Below are 18,887 nucleotides of genomic sequence, written 5' to 3'. Positions count from 1 at the left end.
CCAGTGGCTACTGTCAATCTATTGGTCTTTGTCTCCCCCCAAGCTAGCAGTTTTCCGACCCACCTAACACTGCCTCGATAGCATCAGCAAATATTCTTGCACCCTTTCTATTTAAGTGTATCCCATCCCTGTAGAAGCAGCAATCTCTCCTGTTAACAAGTACAGTCCAGGCTGAAAAAAATTCTACCCCTTGAGCCTTGCACAATCTTTCCAGGGCCGAATTGATCGACAAGGCTCTCATCATATACTCCCTCCTATCGTGTCTGGGCAGAATTGCAGACACTTTCAAATTCAACCCTAATTCTCGGCTTTTGTTCAACAGTGACCTGTACTTGTTAAGTAATTCTGCCGGTCTCCTACTCTTAATATTATTAGTGCCAACGTGTACAACTATATCACCTTTTGTGCCCTTAAAAGATGATATTCGCTCTACAACGTCATCAACCTTTGCCCCTGGCAGACATACCCTGGTCCTGTTCCTCCTATCTTTTTTACAAAGCATGTTCCCCGTTTCCCTGACAATAGAGTCACCATCAACTACTAGTTCCTTCGGGACCAGCGCATTCTGCCTTGGGGGTTGTCTCTGTGTCACGCAATGCCCAAGTGCAAGCTCTGGCGTTGATGTGGGCAGCTGAGAGCTTGATGGGCCCCTCAATTTAGTTTCTTCGAGGGCATCCACCCTGTCCTTCAAGCTCTCATATAGGCCCAAAAGAACGCCGAGTTGTTGCCTGATATCGTTACACTCCTTGCATTGCGCACACACAAAGACATCCCCCTTGGCAGTATCAAGTCCCGTACCCGATTGCTCTGCAAACATCAAGCAAACAGTGCATTTTATAAGGCTGTGAGTCAGAGGACAACTGCCCCCCTCAGTTCTGCTCTGAGCCACAGCACTTCCATTAGCTTGAGCCTTTTGCTTTGCTGCTCTGGTCTGAGTCATGATTCTATTAATTTATTAATTAATTATGTTATGTTATTAATTATATTACGTTTGTAATCTAAGTCGTTATATGTATTTATTTAAACGTACAATTTAACTGCTAACGAAGTTCAACTAACGCTATCTAGTACGGTATATAACCTACGGTATATCTAGTACGGTATCACAATGGCGGGAAAGTTAATAACGGTAGCGGTAGTTACGAACACGTGGAACCCCTTACCGATACTTTTACAAGGCCGAGTAAAGAATAAATACACCAAATTAATCAAAAAATCACAAAATAATGTTATACTACTAAATTTAAATCAAAAGTTTTAGAAAAACAATAATTTCAAATCAATAAATAAGAAAAATCCACTTAGCGGCTTGGAACACGACCGTCACTAGTAGCCTCGTCAGCAGACTTTATTTATGTCTTATAAGCATTCTTAAGCACAAAGAGACATTCACTTTTATCACTTGTAACAAAAACTTCATTTTATTTGAGGGGCAACAGCTCTTCTACTGTTGTTCTACAGTAGTAACAATCATCATCTATCAGTCCACACCCATCCTATCAGATTCAGTTTCTGGACAGTGTTTTTCAATGATATTCTCATCAAAGATGCCAATTTAGTACAAAGCCATTACTTCGCTAAGGCACTGATGCAATGTCATCCCAAAAAATAACATTATGAATAGCATCTGCTTTTTATATGTTCTCTCAAGGTTATAAATATGCCTAAATCTAATTGCTGTACAAAACTGGTAGTACTGAAAAGTATGTTCTCCAGCTTTAGTGTCTCAGCAGAATGTGCTGTACAACAATCTGCTATCAAAATGTTCCCTTTTTCTGAAACCATTCTTCTATCCACTCTCAACAATCAAGGCTGAAAAATTTCAACTGCAAGGGAAAAGAAACTCGAAGTTATGGAAGTTAACCCACTTCCATAATTGGATGGATGTATTTTAAAACATCTTGGCTTGAAAAATTTTCAAATCACAAGGGGTCCATTTCTGTACTACCATCTGGTGTGCAGCATAACAGAATAGTAATGCTTTCTGGACTAAATTTTTCATGACTGGAAGACTTTGCACAGTAAGTTTTTTTTTTTCTTTTTGGAAATAAATTAAAATTTAATTACTTGGGATTGTATTAACCTTTGTGTTAAATATACAATATAATGTAATTTATTTCTTATAGGACAAAATACACTTTGTAATATACATTAACCAAATTTTGTAATAAATTAATAGGTTATATATAAAGCCTATCCTTTAGCAAGGGAATGATGTGAGTTTTGTGAAAACAATTCTATTGTATAAAAGAAACAGAAATGGTATGAACTATAAGTTGGATAAACTATAGCAAGATAATGAAAAAATGGCAGGGCAAATAATTCTTTAGTGATACAAACCTAGGCTCTGTAATGGATGTATGCTTGAGAGGATTCGTTTTGTACTTTCATGTACAAATCAATAGAAATCTGTATCAAGGCTGTAGATTGTCTGAAGCATGCTGGTGGGAATGAAACAGCCAGGTGAAGCTTACTGATTATAAAATGAAAGAAGGATTCTGAGAGCTTAATGTGAAATCCTCCAGTAACATATATTCCAGAAATCAGGAGAGATTTGATTTAATACTATTGTAGTTTAGGCTACTACAGTTCTAACAGTGTGCATATCATTTGTAAGATTATGCTTGCAGGCAAGCTACCTGATCAACCAGTATCATTTACTGAGTTTTGCAAAGTGGCCAAAATTCAATCTGAAATTATCATTACGTAACAGATTAGCTTAGTATATTGGATCTACTTTGTGTGTACGCTTTTAAGTTTTAATAAACTGGTTAATCTGCAATCCTTAAACATAAAGAACAGTGCTATTTTTTAGCCTACACAACACAATAGAAATTGGTCAGCGAATGCAATTCTATGGATATAAATTGGTAAACAATCACCATTAACTGTTTGGCTGTTTAGCAAAATTTTAAAATTTCCTTCAATTTCTTTACAAAGATGAATTAACAAACAAGAAAATTATAATATATTAAACACGTTGGAAGACATACATACATACCTCAGTCTGAAAGCAGCAATACAATGCAGTTAAAAAGGGATGTTTTGCTGAGAGAGTGAGTATCCTTTTTTCAGTCATGGTACAGTCAACATCATCATCTTGTAGGATAACATCTTTCTTTAATACTTTGATTGCAAATACTTCATCTGATCCTTTCTTCTCTGCTAACATAACCTTAAGAAGGTAAGCAATAAACTTTATATTAATAAATAAAATCTTGATTCATTTATTACATTTCAAATAAGGAAAACAGCAGTAATCTTTAAAGTAAAGTAATTATTCACCTTTATATCAATCCTATTTGTGAAACTGATCAAAACTCAAGGTTTTTTTTTTTTTTTTTTTTTTTTGTATAGGGAAAAATTTGCAGCCAAAACAATGCAAAATTCCTTAATATTAAAAATTAAAAAAAAAAAAAAAAAAAAAACAGTATCATTCAATAAGGATTACATACAACTATTTAAAAAAGAAAACCACATACTTTTGTAGAAAACTTAAAATAAATGTTAAGATATGAAAACTCATTTCTAGTATTAGCAAAATACTGAATTCATCATCAGCCATTTTCAATCCACTTCAGCAATTTTCCAGTTCTTTCTGTTTTGTGCAATGGCCATCCATTTACTGCCCACAAACTCTTGAATTTAATCTGTCCATCTGTTGTCTTCTTCCAGGTACCATTCTGTTATTTTCTTAGACCATCTTTCATCATGTCTTCGAGCAATGTGTCCTGCCCAAGCCATTTCAGTTCTTTAGTTTTGATAAGAATTTGTTCAGTTTTGGACAAATATTTTGAACTATTCCTTCACCGAGAGAGAGAGAGAGAGAGAGAGAGAGAGAGAGAGAGAGAGAGAGAGAGAGAGAGAGAGAGAGAGAGAGAGAGAGAGAGAGTGTGTGTGTGTGTGTATCCACATTCCTCTATCTTTAACCTTAAACACCTCAAAACTTCTTACCAATGAAAGGGTGTAAAAGTGTGTGGTAGAACAGTATCGTTAGAAAGACGAAATTCTCCCCTAAATTTCTCAAAATTATAATATCCTTAAAATCTAAAAATGCAAACTTTTGACTTTCAAATTGCTGGAGATTGGGCATTTGTAAGCAGAAAGTAAATAAGAGATTCTTGGGTCAAAACAAGCAAAACTTTTTTTGCAAAAAACAGGAGGAAAAGATTTTTCAAAAAGGCAGATTTTTATTAAGTCCACATTGTACTAGAAATTAAATTTTACTGGTAAGATTTAAATTTCACACACATAGGACTGCTTACCAGTACAGGATAATTTTGAACATTAACCTTAAAAGTTTTCTGTCTGTGAATTTCTTCAATAAAAATATTGTTGCAGTCTTTGCCCTCTTCAGAAATGCTGAGTAAAAGCTTTGTTCATAATAATGGCCCTGCTGGCTAGACTTGGATGTGAGGAGCATTTCCAAAGCTTCACCACAAAGAGTTCTGAACTGTTTTTCTTTTTTTTAAACCTGGCTAAATATTCTCTCACACTCAGCACCACTATAAGAAATTGTTAAAATTACAAGCATGACTTGGGATAATTTTGTATATTTCAAACTTCCTTGTACACTTGTCAGTTACCCAATCAAGGACCACTGTACATCAATTCTTTCTTCTTTCATAATAGCATCTAGTAGGTTCTCACCAGACAGAACTGAGGCTACAAAACATTTATTGCTTCATCTATTTCTTTGATGACCAAGAACTACTGGAAACTTTTCCACAAAAAATTTCAAATTTAAAAATGCACTGCCAATTGATGAAATCTGTGCTTTCTCAGCATTTATAAGAACATTTTTCAGGCTGCATATGATTACCATGTAATCATATGCAGCCATAAAGTATTTCCTCACTGAACAAAAGAACAGAACTTTTTCCTCTTGTAACAGACTCTACACAACCCTGGCAGTAGAAATGCCTATGACAAAGTCAGAGGGCGCCTCCATAGCCAGGTGGGAAGGAGCAGCAGTGCGTAGCACACGCTTCTTGATTAGACCGGGGTTCCAGCCCGTCACCACCAAATATGGAGGATGCGGAAAGGTCAGGGAATGACTACCGCATATCCCGGAGCAATATGGCCTTAGTTGCTAATGCTCCTAAAAACCAAATAAAAAACAAACAAACAAACAAACAAACAAACGAAGTCAGAATCATCTATACGGTGCAGTCTACTATGGCAATCAATTCACAAAATGGAAGCAGATTTGAAAACTGTTGGTAAAATAAATTTCCACATAACATTCGTCAACATATCTGTGAGTAATGACCTCAATATTTGGATGCGGGATACACTGGATTGAAAAGCTATGTTGAGATTTTCAAACGTTAGCACAATGATTAAAAGAAATAAGAAAACTGCTTTATTCATGCCAGAAGAGAGAAACATAAACAAACTTTCTGCATGAGTGAGGATAACACACCAAGCTTTTACCAGAAATTTGCAATTCTGCAGTTCTGTTTCTTGAGTTCATCAATTTATCCTCTTTCAGATCTTTTGGATCATGAACCCTTTGAACATGAATCAGTGCCATTCATTAGTGACCACTACACAGAACAACAAATTTTGGGTCATATCTTGTTATGAGCATAAAAGTAAGTTTACTTTATAGATTTTGGGGTGCTAAACATGGAAATAGTGCTTAAAATGACATATTAGCTCTTGTTTTCGACAAAAATAGTTTTTTATATTTATACAAGGTATTTTTTATTTATATGGCAGTAAGATGCAGCGATGAACATACCTGTATCAAACACGAGACCTGGAAATGTTGTCACTTTCACAGAATGATCTAGAACAGCGGTTCCCAAGTGTTTTGGTCTCAGGACCCCTTTACATTCTTAAAAATTATTGAGGATTCTGAAAAGTGCAATGTGGAATCTGAAACCATATCAGTGAACTTTTCACACTCTATTACATTAAAATCCACTGGTATATCTTTCACTTTGAATGGATCTTTTACAATTTTGTAACATTGTGCATTGGTCATTTGGAAAATATTGGTTCATTGAGTTATGCAGATCTTCCAAATGTTGACACATTTCGTTAAACAACATCAAAAAATCACATTCGTTAATATCACCAATCAAAAAGTCTAAGTATTGAGAAGCTGCCGAGGTCACGTGGCAGATACAAGTTTTCCAAAATTCTATTTTTCACTTGAAAGCTTGAATTTTATCATTGACAACTAATACTGTCATTTGTTTTCCTTGAAGTGTCAAGCTCACTTCATTCATTTTCGAGAAAATGTCTGCCAAATACAAAAATCTGAATAACCATAGTTTTTTCCTGTCAGTCAGTTTTCTGTGAAAAAAAGGGGTTAGTTCAGCTCACAACTCAAACAATCACAAAGTGCTTTTCCTCGAGACAAGCATCGTACTTCAGTATGCAGCAGAAGTGCTTTATGCATACTTCCCATTTTGTCACACAGAATATTAAAAAGATGTTTACTCAAGGGTCGAGATTTAATAAAATTAATAATTTTTATTGCTTCATCAAGTACATTCTTAAGTGAAACTGGCATTTTTTTTTTTACTGTGAGTGTGTGGCGGTGAAGAATACAATGACTACTAGTACAGTTTGGTGCTACTGCCTTGATTCATGCTAAGGCACCAGCAGTTTTATTCACCATTGCTTTTGCACCATCAGTGCAAATGTCAACACAGTTGTTCCAGGATAAACCATGAGATTCAAAAAAAATGGCTTCTAGATTCCATTCAGAAGAGGGCAGTTAGGTTAATTAATGACTCATCTCTAACAGTCTCTCTCCACTCGCTGTCTCATAGATGTACTGTTTCTGTTGCATGCCTTTTCTACAGATACTTCCATGGACATTGTTCTCCTGAATTGGCTTCTATAATTCCTGCTCTCTTTTTCAAAACAGTCTGAACACGTGGCGCCACTAGCCAACATCCATTTACTGTCCAACTTCATACTCACAGAACCAACTTTTCATCTTCCTTGTTTATTCATTCAACTGCCATTTTCTGGAGCAACCTTCCTTAATACGTATTTCCTGAAAATTACATTCTACAGAAGTTCAAGTCTAATGTCAACAAATATCTTTCATCTTCTCAACCTCCAAATCAAACACGGAACTAAGTACTATAGGTTCTAATACCTCTCGTGTTTGGGGGTTTCATAAAAAAAAAAAAAAAAAAAAAAATTAATGCAATCTGTCATGCACAAGTTTAATTAATTTAATTAGTTTTACATAGTACTACTGTGCCAATCCAAAACTGTGTACAATCCAGCTAACTGAAAATCTAACTCAAAGCAATAACAGAAAAGTAATATAGCACATGTGAAACAATTACAACTAAAACAACCAATCAACTTATATTTAGCATAAGTGTGTTTATAAATGGGCAAACTCTGATTGATTGACTCGGGTTTTATTTTATATTTTGGTTAATGCAGAAAAAGTTTATTTCCTTGCATCATACTAAAGTAAAAAAGAGCCAACAAAGTCTCAGAAATTCAGTTTATTCCATAAAACATAACATTTTTTCTATAATGCAACAATAGTCAAACTATCACTGAATCCTTAGAACTCTAATTTACAAATGTCACCTTACTTCAAACTTACATTAAAATTAAACTGTCACTTTTGCATGAAAATTAGTTATACAACAATAAAAGTTACAAAAGTTAGAAGAAAACAAAGAAAATTTTAAATGTGATTTCCAAATGCTTTGAAATTTTGGTGTGCCACAGCCTTCTCTAAGTATGCTACTAGACTACGAGGCCACATTATGTCAAGGATCTGGGTATATTCTTACCACATGTACGCCATATCCAAAAATTTCATTACTTCATACAGCATGTCCCACCCACTTTTTCTTACTATTGAATACACCATGAATTGTCAAACTAATAGAACAAGCTTATCTGCGAAAAGATCTAAACCTCCCAAGGATTTCCTAATTCATTTCACAAATATACGTGGTCTCAATTCTAATCTCAACGATGTCCATTTCCACTTGCAGTCTGCCAAACTCCATGTACTTTTTCTGACAGAATCTCAGTTATCAGTTGATTCAACTACTGCTCATCTCAGATGCCCAAATTATTCGCTGTATGATTCCTTTCGCCTCAAAGGTGGTACTTGTGCATATGTCCGTTCTGATATTCCCTGTCAGAGACTTGGCAATTTGGAATCTCCTCTCTTTGATCTTCTCTGGCTTAAAATCTCTCTGCCTCATTGTGTCAAATTCATCTGTTGTCTCTACCGTTCTCCCAACTCCACTAATCACTTGGAGCTCTTTGACTTCCTCTCATTGCAACTTGACTTTCTCCAGTCCAACTTTCCTAACAGTGAGGTAATTTTCCTTGGTGATTTTAATGTTCACAACTCCAGCTGGCTTCTGTTTTCTGGTCACACCGACCCAGCACGTCGAGATGCTGAGGCTTTTGCAATTACTAATGACCTAGCACAGATTGTTCATTTACCTATAGAATACCGGACAATCCGAATCATACAGCCAATACGCTTGATCTTTTTCTCACAAACAACCCTTCTAAGTACACAGTCGAAGTGAGAGATCCTTTAGGCACTTCAGATCACAACTTGGTGATTGTCTCTTCTCCAATGGAACCTTTATCTCATGGCTATTCCCAACCTCGTGTTGTTTGGCATTACAAGAATGCAAAATGGGATGACCTGCGAGATTTCTTTTCTTCTTTTCCTTGGTCGGATTACTGTTTCAAAACTTCTGATGTCAACGTTTGCTCAGATCGTGTCAGTGAAATTATTCTTGCAGGAATGGAATCCTTTATCCCACACTCCACTTTAAAATCTCGTCCTTTATCTAAACCTTGGTTTTCCAATAAATGTGCTAAGGCTGTTCAAGAGAAGAATGTTGCATATCGTAATTGGCTTGTTTCTAATTCTTCAGTTTCATTTTCTGCCTACACCAAAGCTCGCAACAATTGTAAAGCAGTTATTAATCAGTCCAAACTAGAGTTTGAACAGGCTAAGAGTAGAAAACTTGCTTCTTGCCCTAATGGTAGCCGAGCATTCTGGTCTCTTGCCAAAGCTATTGGCCGCAACTTTTGCCCATCTCTGCTTCCACCTCTGTCCAAACCAGATGGTTCTGTTGTCACTTCAGCCAAGGATAAAGCTGACCTGCTAGCATCCCATTTTTCTTCCAGCTAATGTATTAATGAACTTGGTAAAACACCTCCCACCATTCCCAATACGGTCCATTCAATGCCTCCTGTGGTCTTCCGTCAAAAGGATATCAGAAGGATTTTGATGAATCTTGATGCTAAGAAAGCTCCAGGTCCTGATGGTATTTCTCCACTTGTTCTCAAAATCTGTGCTCCTGAACTTACTCCTATTCTTTGCCGCCTTTTTTCACTTTCTTATTCCAAAGGTGTTTTTCCTTCTGCTTGGAAATTTGCTCATATCCAGCCAGTTCCTAAAAAGGGTGACAAATCCCTCCCATCCAATTATCGTCCCATTGCAATTACTTCTACTCTTTCTAAAGTAACGGAGAAATCAATTAACCGCCAACTCTTAAACTACCTAGAAACCTTCCGTCTGATCAACGATCGCCAGTATGGATTCCGTCAGTGTCGATCCACTGGTGATATTCTGGCTTATGTTACCCATTTATGGACTACTTCAATGGAAAGGTTCGGTGAAACACAAGTAGTTGCTCTTGACATCTCAAAGGCTTTCGATTGTGTTTGGCATAAAGGTCTTCTAAACAAGCTTCCATCTTATGGTTTGCCAACTGTTTTTAGTAATTGGTTATCCAGTTTTCTCTCTGATCGCTCACTGAGGGTGATGGTAGATGGCTCTCTGTCTTCTAACTTCTCCACTAATGCCGGTGTCCCCCAAGGTTCAGTTCTTTCCCCCACTCTTTTCCTCTTGTATATCAATGACCTTCTTCCATTGACTGGAAATCCTATCCATAGTTTTGCCGATGATAGCACATTGCATTCAACTTTCCATTTTGAGAAACCTTGCAATGCTCAATCAGCTTCAACTCCTCGAAAATTTGCTACCAATTCCTTAAATGCCGATCTTCAGGTAATTCTTCAGTGGGGCAAAGACAACTTAGTTGATTTCAACCCTTCTAAAACTCAGTCTTGTCTTATATCTCGCAAAAAGGATTCTTCTGCTCCTATGCTTATCTTTAGTGACACTCCAATTTCTAGGCAAAATGATATATCTCTTTTGGGGATTACCCTGACTTCTAATCTCTCTTGGCACAAGCACATTACAAATATTGCTTCCTCTGCATCTAAAAAACTTGGTTTTCTCTTTCGCTCTCGGCGTTACTTTTCTTCCAAACAGCTGCTCAATCTGTATAAATCGCAAATCCGCTCTGCCATGGAATATTGTTCCCACATTTGGGGTGGTGCCCCGAAAACCTCTCTCAGGCTTCTTGATTCCATTCAGAAGAGGGCAGTTAGGTTAATTAATGATTCATCTCTAACAGAGTCTCTCCACTCGCTTTCTCATAGACGTACTGTTTCTGCTGCATGCCTCTTCTACAGATATTTTCATGGGCACTGTTCTTCTGAATTGGCTTCTATAATTCCCGCTCTCTCTTTCAAAACAGTCCGAACACGTGCCGCCACCAGCCAACATCCATTTACTCTCCAACTTCAAACCCACAGAACCAACTTTTCATCTTCCTCATTTATTCATTCAACTGCCGTTTTCTGGAACAACCTTCCTTCATACGTATTTCCTGAAAATTACAATCTACAGAAGTTCAAGTCCAATGTCAACAAATATCTTCTTTCGTCTTCTCAACCTCCAACCCAAGCACGGTACTAAGTACTATAGGTTCTAATACCTCTCGTGTTTGGGGTTCACATAAAAAAAAAAAAAAAAAAAAAAAGACTAGGAAAAACTCCATTGAGTTCAATGGCAATAACTCTTTGAATGTGCCTTGAATATAGCATCCTATAACTAAACTGACAAAAGTATGGGAGCCCCAAACTTTTTATAACTTTACCTTTGCCATAATACATTGATTATCACTTATTAAAAACCTTTCCTTATTCTGAAAGTTGCAGTGTGAATCAATGCAGCAAACTTTTCATATTCATTAAGTTTGTTGCAGGCATAGTAACATACAAGATATTCTCTTTACAAGCATATTGTGTGTGCATGCGTGTGTGCATCGTGTGCATCATGCACACATGTGCATGAGAGAGAGAGCTTTGAATTTATTCTGCTATGCTTTTAATATTACTGCTGACAAATTATTACATTAAGTTTAGAATATATAACTTTTAAAAATATTAATATACGCCCTTGTTCACTTACCTTTCCAAAACTACCTTTACCAAGAACCTTGATAAATGTGAATTCATCCAGCCCCAATTTCTTAACTTTACTTTCTGTAGGAATACGAAAACGATCAATCATTCCACTAGAAGATAATGGTTCTTCTGGAGTTATTGCCCCAGGCACACGTAATGATGGTTGACCAAATTTATGAGAAGTGGAATCAATCCTTAGCTGTGATCCTGAGAGATCTGTAACAATACAAGGAAATAAAACTAAATGAACAAATGTTGAGCAAAAAGTTAAATGTAAGAATTAAAATTATATTAAATTAAATGAATAACACTTATATTATGTGTTCTGAAGGGCAAAAACTAGTTTATTGACCCTGTAATACTGAGAAAACTTGCATCCAATATACTTAACTATTACATAATTGCCAACTTCTAACTTTCAGGAATCTGGAGATTTTTTTAAAATCCAGGCTTTTGGCTTGATATTAAATTTCATTAACAATATACAATTTTATTAACTATGTATCTTTTAAATTGGACAGTAAAGAAAGCAACAATTAAGAAATTAGAGGCATTTGAGATGTACATGTATAGAAGAAAATTACGCATCATGGACAGCTAAAGTAACAAATGTGGAAGTGCTGAGATCAGTCAGCAGAGAAAGGAAATTGCTGTCTCTAATAAAGAAATGAAAAACTTTTTTTTTGTCACATTGTGAGACATCAAGAAAAATATGCAGTGCCACAAATCAATCTGACTGGAAGAACTAATCGTAAGAGGAAGAATATCATGGCTGGATAATTTGAAGGAATGGAAAGGCAAAAAATGTGGAACAATTATTTCATGATATTTATGACAGATGCTGATTGCCAACCCCAGATGGGATGGCAACCTAGATGATCTTTTAAAGTAAAATATGTTCATAAATGTAATTTTTTTCTATAATTTCATAAGGAAATGGTCACAATGGATGATTTTCACAGATTTATAACTGTGCATCTCACTGTTATTTTTTTTTTTTTCTTTTTTTTCTGGTTAACTCTATGCTGATCTTTATGTGCCAAAAACACTAGAGAGCTTGTTAATCAGGCACCTGAAGTCTATAAGGCTCTGAAAAGGAAGAGTAAGTCGAATGAAGGCAAAATTTTCACTGTTATAAATGATTCCATAATTAGGTGTCAAAGTTTCTTTATAACCAACTTGTTGTTAATACTGGTATAAGTTACCTCCATAAATAGTAGTGGATAGTTACATGAAGAGGAAAACACACAGGTAGGTTATTTTATTTTTTATTATTGTTGTTTTTAAATAAGAAAGATTTTTAAAAAAAATTTCCGCAATTAAGCATTTTAATTAGTTGACTGGTACAAAGGTCAATTGGTATAATTAGACCCAAAATAATTGCAACAACTAAATAAAATCAATTATGTTTTGGATTTCAATATTGAAATTAGTCTTCAGGCTTTAGTTTTTGGATTCTATAACATTATGTGCAGAGAGAAGTTTACGAAATGTTTACAATACATGATGTGAATCGAATTCTACAGTTAGAATTTTAAATTAAGAGGTCAAAATTAAATTCAGAATTATCCTAAATCATAAAATATATTGACTTTGCTAGATAGGATGTATAGGAGGTTTATTTAAAATAATATAATTGTTAAAATACAATATAATTCTTAACTAGACTTTTAAAACGATATATACACAAGGCTTTATGCATTTAAAGCATGAAACTAGAATAATGATTAATCCTTTTAATAAGGAAGTATAAATCGATTAATAGTTATAAATATGAAGTTAGAAATGATTATTTGATTTATTTCTAACTTCATGGTCTGTAATTCCTTATTAGAAGGATTAATCATTTATTCCTATAAAGTCATTTAAGCAAGTTCCATGTTTTAAATGCCAGTTTCTTATTAAAATGTTTTAAGTTATACATGTTATACAATGTTTATAACATAAATGATCACGTGGAAATTTCCGCATTTGCAATATTTACAATTTTACAACATACATATGCTTCCTGTTAATTTTTTTTCTTGATTAGCAATACTATATCCATTATAAAATTAAAACAAAAATTAAAATAATTTAATTTTTAATTTATATTTAAAATTAAACATATCCATAAAATTAAAATAAAAATAATTTTTAATGGAAATGGTAATTTTTTTTAAGTTTTATTTTTTTATCCTAACTGGTTGCACAGCCTGATTAGCAAACAGCAAGATTTAAAGCCTATAATGTGGACACATTATTTCTCACTGAAATATTTTTTTTATTCTAAAAACATATTTTTATTAATCATAATATAATTACAGGTAACCCTCATATAACACGGTTTTGTTTGTTTGGGGATTTATTAGTCACATCGGCATCTGTGGCCATAGTGTGCCAGTATAACACGGTTATTAGGTTCCTGTAAAATGTCACGATGTGCAAAAATGTATTATACGGGACTAAGAAAAGTACAAAAAGGAGGTTATTTAGCATTAGCATTAGTAGAGGCATATAATGCAAGAGATCAAACTTATGCCGTATCAGCCAAAAAAAAAAAAAAACTCCCATTTCACCCCTCCGTTCATTTCAAATACCTGTCCAGCTCAGCCTTAAATTTATTTAGGCAATCAACTTCCACAACAAAGGATGGAGGTCTGTTCCACCAACCAACTACCCGCTGGCTAAAGGAAAACTTCCGCACACCTATTCTACATCTGTCTTTCCTCAATTTGAATTTATGCCCTCTCAGGTGATTATTCTGAGCAAGAGGAAGAATCCCATCAGCACTGAGCATGCTCAAACCATTCAAGGCTTTATACACCTCAATCAGATCACCTCACAGGTGCCTAGTCTCTAGACACTGTAAATTGCAAAATTTAAGCCTTTCTTTGTAAGAGCAACCCTTTGTTCCATTCACTAATCTTGTTACCCTTCTCTGTACTCGTTCCAGCAGCCCTACGTTCTTGATAAAATGAGACCTCCAGATCTGTATACAGTACTCAAGGTGTGGCCTGACCATTGCCTTATATAAGGGGATAACCACCTCCTTATCCCTGCTAGAAAAATTCCTGTATACTCTTGCAGACCATCTGCACTAATCAGAAAACTTCATATCTGCCTGCACAATTACCCCCAGGTCCTTTTCATTCTCTACCACTGTCAGTGTAGTACCACACAGTTGATACGTTGCTCTGGGGGTTACTGCTTTCCATATGCAGTACTTTACATTTGTCAAGGTTAAACTTAATTTGCCACCTCTCAGCCCATCTGCTCAACTTTTCTAGATCCTGTTGCAGCAGTGTACTGTCATTAGTGTCCTTAACAACCCTGCCAAACTTCGTATCGTCTGCAAACTTGGACATTAAGCTTGATATACCATCATCAATATCATTTATAAATACAGAAAACAACAATGGATCCAACACTGAACCCTGAGGGACTCCACTAATAACATTAGTCCACGATGAGCAGTGCCCATTGATTACCACTCTCTGTCTTCTCCCACTCAACCATCCCTTTATCCATAGCAGCAATTTGCCTCCAATGCCACACTGCTCCAATTTGTTCAGCAGTCTTCCATGTGCAACAGTATCAAAAGCCTTTCTAAGAACCAAATATATGATATCAAAGTTATTCTTTACTTTCGGTTCCTTTGTGACTACATCACAGTATCCAATCAAATTAGTCAGACATGACTTCCCCTTAACAAACCCATGCTGTGTCCGAGCTATAACTGAAGTCATGTCTAGATGATCCTGCAATGCTTCTTTAACCAGTGCCTTCATTAATTTTCCTGGAACAGGAGTTAAACTAACAGGTCTATAATTATTTGTGTCACCTTTGATCCTCCTTTGTGAATTGGGGTCACATTTGCACATCTCCAGTCCATGGGTACCTCCCCTGAGTCCAAAGAAGCTCTCATAATTATGGCTAAGGGTTTGCTTACTTCCTTTGCTGCCTTTTTTATGTTTATCTTCAAGAATTTCTCCTCCACGTAGACGACTTAAATCTTTCGGATTGCCTAGTGTGCTATCCAATAGTAATCAATAGTAATAAAACTCTGAAATCTAGATTTTCCACAAGTTCAACAAGTAGAAGTTCAATAGCTCAGAATGTAACACGGGAATTTCCCCAACAAAAAAAAAAAAAAAAAGGTTTCCTCTTTTTTTTTTTGAATCCCCACTGTCATCAATGGGGATTCAAAAAGAGTGGAAAGGTTGAAAAAAATTATATCCAACATAATAGCAGGGTTTCCCCTGCACAAAAGCTCAAAAATACCGTTATGCGAGGTTTACTGAAATTCTAACTGTGTTAGAGCAAAACCGTGATATGTAAGTACTGTGTTGTATGAGGATTGCCACAATTTATCAATCATGTTAGAGTGAAACCATGTTATACCGGCGTTGCCTATATATTCTTAACTGCAGCAGTTTAGTTTAAAATATGCAAATAAAACATTTATAAAATCTCCAACTTATTGATGTTCTAATTTAGCAGCTTATAAATGTGGATATTATTTTTTTTTTTATGGCTAATACTACTAAATGTATTATAAGCAAAATACCTTAATCTTAAAATATTTTTTTTAACCTAAGCAGGACTTTTATGTATCACAAAACTCCATTTTTAGAAAATTATGGCCACGAGCAGAGATTTTTTTATTTAAATTTTTTTCTCTAGCTAGCAACATAAGAATTATAAAATAAAATGTTAACCATAAAACAAATTATTATTTTTTTTTACATTATAACTTAAGTGATCATTTTTGTTTATCACAGAATTCCAGTTTTAGAAAATTATAATGCAGCTGTGAAGAGATTTTTTATTCAATTTTTTTTTCAATAATACAGCAATACACACTATTAACAGCCCAAGGGGAATCAGTGAGAGTACAACAGATACTGGTTATAAGATAAATAGAGAGGAATTCTGCAATTTTTTATTTATGTTTTTTTTTTAACAGAATTGGATACTTATTCTCACTTTGAAATGGTACCTTACTTGTGTTTCCTGAAACTTGAAAAACTGAAAAATGACATCTATATAGTACATAAAGTGAACATGTTAACTTTTCAAGATTTTATAATGCACAAAAAAAAATAAATCTTGCATATCTTCTTAAATGCTACATTCTATTTCAATGGCATTTGACTAAACGACACTGCTAAGTCAAATTGAGGTTCACACCACACATATATAAATAAAATTTGGTTTAATATTGCAATAAAACTTATACTCTGTTATATATCATTAAATTTTGTTCCACATATTTCATGCAATATAGAAGCACACCTGAGAGCAATTCATTAAGCACAAATTCACAGATTAAAAATGAATAAGAATTTAACTGCAAAGATGTAGTTTTACAATTTTTTTGAGAAAAAGACCAAAAACTATCAGTATAGTGAGCAAGGGAAGGGATCAAAAATGACTCTCCATCATAAATCTGGAAAGTTGGCAATTATGCTACTATTTATTTACAGACATCTCTGAATCTACTTTTGCCAATTATCAAGGCAATTCAAAACACTAAAACTCTGTAAATAAGCAAATTTAGTATGTTGAATATTCTGGAAGCAGGGTTTCTCAATATTACATTATTAACGCATTCACTGCTGCACTAGATTGTTAATACACTTGGAGGGGGAACCACCCTACTTTTAGAAATTTTTCTTTCAATTTGACAAGAGAAAATATTTATGCAAAGGAGGCTTCACTGGAAGCTGACTAATCCAATCACAGTGAAAAGAAAGCCCAAAAATGTCTCTGCCCTCTCCAATCCATATTGACTCAATCCCAGGTCAAAAAGGTCATCAGAAAAGTTGGCAGTGAAAGCATTAAACTGTTTTTTTTTTTTTTTTTTTTTTTTTTAACATTAAGTTTAAGTGTTATTTATTTAATCTAATCTAACAGAGAAATGCACAATACTTATCAAAAAAATAACATTGTATGAAAAATAAAGCTCAATCCAAAAAAATCTGCATTACCAAAAAAGCCATTCCAAAATAAGTGAAGTAATAAAATACAGCTGAAAAAATAAGATAAAGAAAAAAACACAACTACAGCTTATTTAATATCTTTTCTTTTAATCAAATGCTTGTTTCAGTAGAGTAAAGCTGATTAAAAGATAATATCTGACAAGATTATATATAATTTTTACCACTGACAAAATTAAGACAAACTGAAATAGGACATTGTTGAGCAATGCTAATTTGTTTTATTTTATACATATATGGTAATCAGAATTAAGCCCAACATAATTTAGGCTACAGTTCATGCCCTAGGGCATGCCCATAGCATCAATGTTTGACTAGTATATGGACAAAATGTATACAAAATGTACAGATATTACACAGATATATAGACTAAATATTAATATATAAGGAATTGTTTGCTATCCCTGTTCCTTTCTCCACTCCATTTGCTCACAAATCATGTTATTCATGAGCAGAGGGAATGCTTAATACTCATTAAACAGTTCCCTAAATATGTAAATATCCGTAATATACCCATAATATACTGTTAAGTTTTAGAGCCCCAGATACTGATGATGGGGAGGGGGTAATAAATTTTTAGAAGAGTTCATAAAGTAGCTTTATGTTATTAAACATAAAGCTGGAAATTACAACTAAAACATTTATAAATATAGTTTAAGGTAAACAAAATACTAATCTGAAATTGGTAAAACAGCACAATTACAAGTGGATCTCTATGGTTTCCTGTTACCTGGATGAGGCAAAAGGGCTTTTAAAAATTTACTGTACTTATTAATTTCTGAATTTGATTAGACAATAAGACAGCCTACTTGTGTAACAGGGAATACACACATATTAAACTCACTTACTTATTAGCAAAAGAAGCAAACCTATTTCAGCATAGTAACTAACCTCTGGCTAATTAGTGAGTGAGTTTGTTGAACACATTCAAATCAAACTCGCAAAACTCCTTTGATGTTTCCAAAAATAAAGTAAAAATGAAAACAGACATTCTATATGATTAAGGTGAATAACCATTAGATGTTAGTTAATAAAAAAGAGGTCAGTGGGTGGTAGCAACCATGCACAAATTAAAAAAACTTGCCTGGCTTTGTGAAACCACCCCAAAACCAATCAGGAGTCAATTTTGAAGACTGAGTACCTAACAGTGATGTTTCTGAAATAAAAAGGCCTACATCGCTTAATCAATGAACATCAAAACCAGCTAAAAAACAGTAAATTGCATATAACACATCAGTTCTCTAAGCATTAAAACAAGAGTTATTTGAAAATAAATAATAATCCATGATCAAAAGACAAGTTTTTTCTGAGTTAAACTTCAAAAATGTTTAAATTATCTCTATACATGTATGTTAATAAAATCAATGAAATTTATATTGTTAATAAAACTACAATTTGTAATTTCTCAAATGACTACAAAGTCTCTCTCTCTCTCTCTCTCTCTCTCTCTCTCTCTCTCTCTCTATATACAAAGGGTACTAGGAAAGTTTTGCAATATGACGCAACAATGAATCACAGGAAGCTGCTTGTTGCTGCATGTTGAGACATGTTCATACGTGCATAGTAGCCGCCGCGCCAAGTCGATGGGCTCAGTTATTCATTAGTAGTGAGAGTGTA

The 18,887-nt window shown here is 34.5% G+C and overlaps 1 protein-coding gene across 2 annotated transcripts in view; it reads right to left on the bottom strand.

Annotated features, from left to right (window-relative positions):
* Pkc98E (Protein kinase C) overlaps positions 1 to 18,887 on the bottom strand; it is a 238,221-nt gene that overhangs the window by 55,641 nt on the left and 163,693 nt on the right. The window contains exons 10-12 of one of the 2 annotated variants that reach the window (XM_090375862.1): positions 13,594 to 13,601; positions 11,294 to 11,483; positions 3,002 to 3,175 (exon numbers count right to left, since the gene is read on the bottom strand). In XM_090375862.1, the coding sequence (XP_090231988.1) occupies positions 3,002 to 3,175; positions 11,294 to 11,483; positions 13,594 to 13,601 (372 nt within the window). Of the gene's footprint in view, positions 1 to 3,001; positions 3,176 to 11,293; positions 11,506 to 13,593; positions 13,602 to 18,887 lie in introns of both variants that reach the window. The other variant, XM_090375861.1, reaches the window with a different exon arrangement.

This window comes from Mastigoproctus giganteus, chromosome 6 (genome assembly GCF_048544385.1).
Source record: "Mastigoproctus giganteus isolate SK-2022 chromosome 6, ASM4854438v1, whole genome shotgun sequence".
NCBI classification, from domain to species: Eukaryota; Metazoa; Arthropoda; class Arachnida; order Uropygi; family Thelyphonidae; genus Mastigoproctus; species Mastigoproctus giganteus.
Note: the sequence above shows the minus strand (reverse complement) of the source record. Positions and strands in the feature narration are given on the sequence as shown.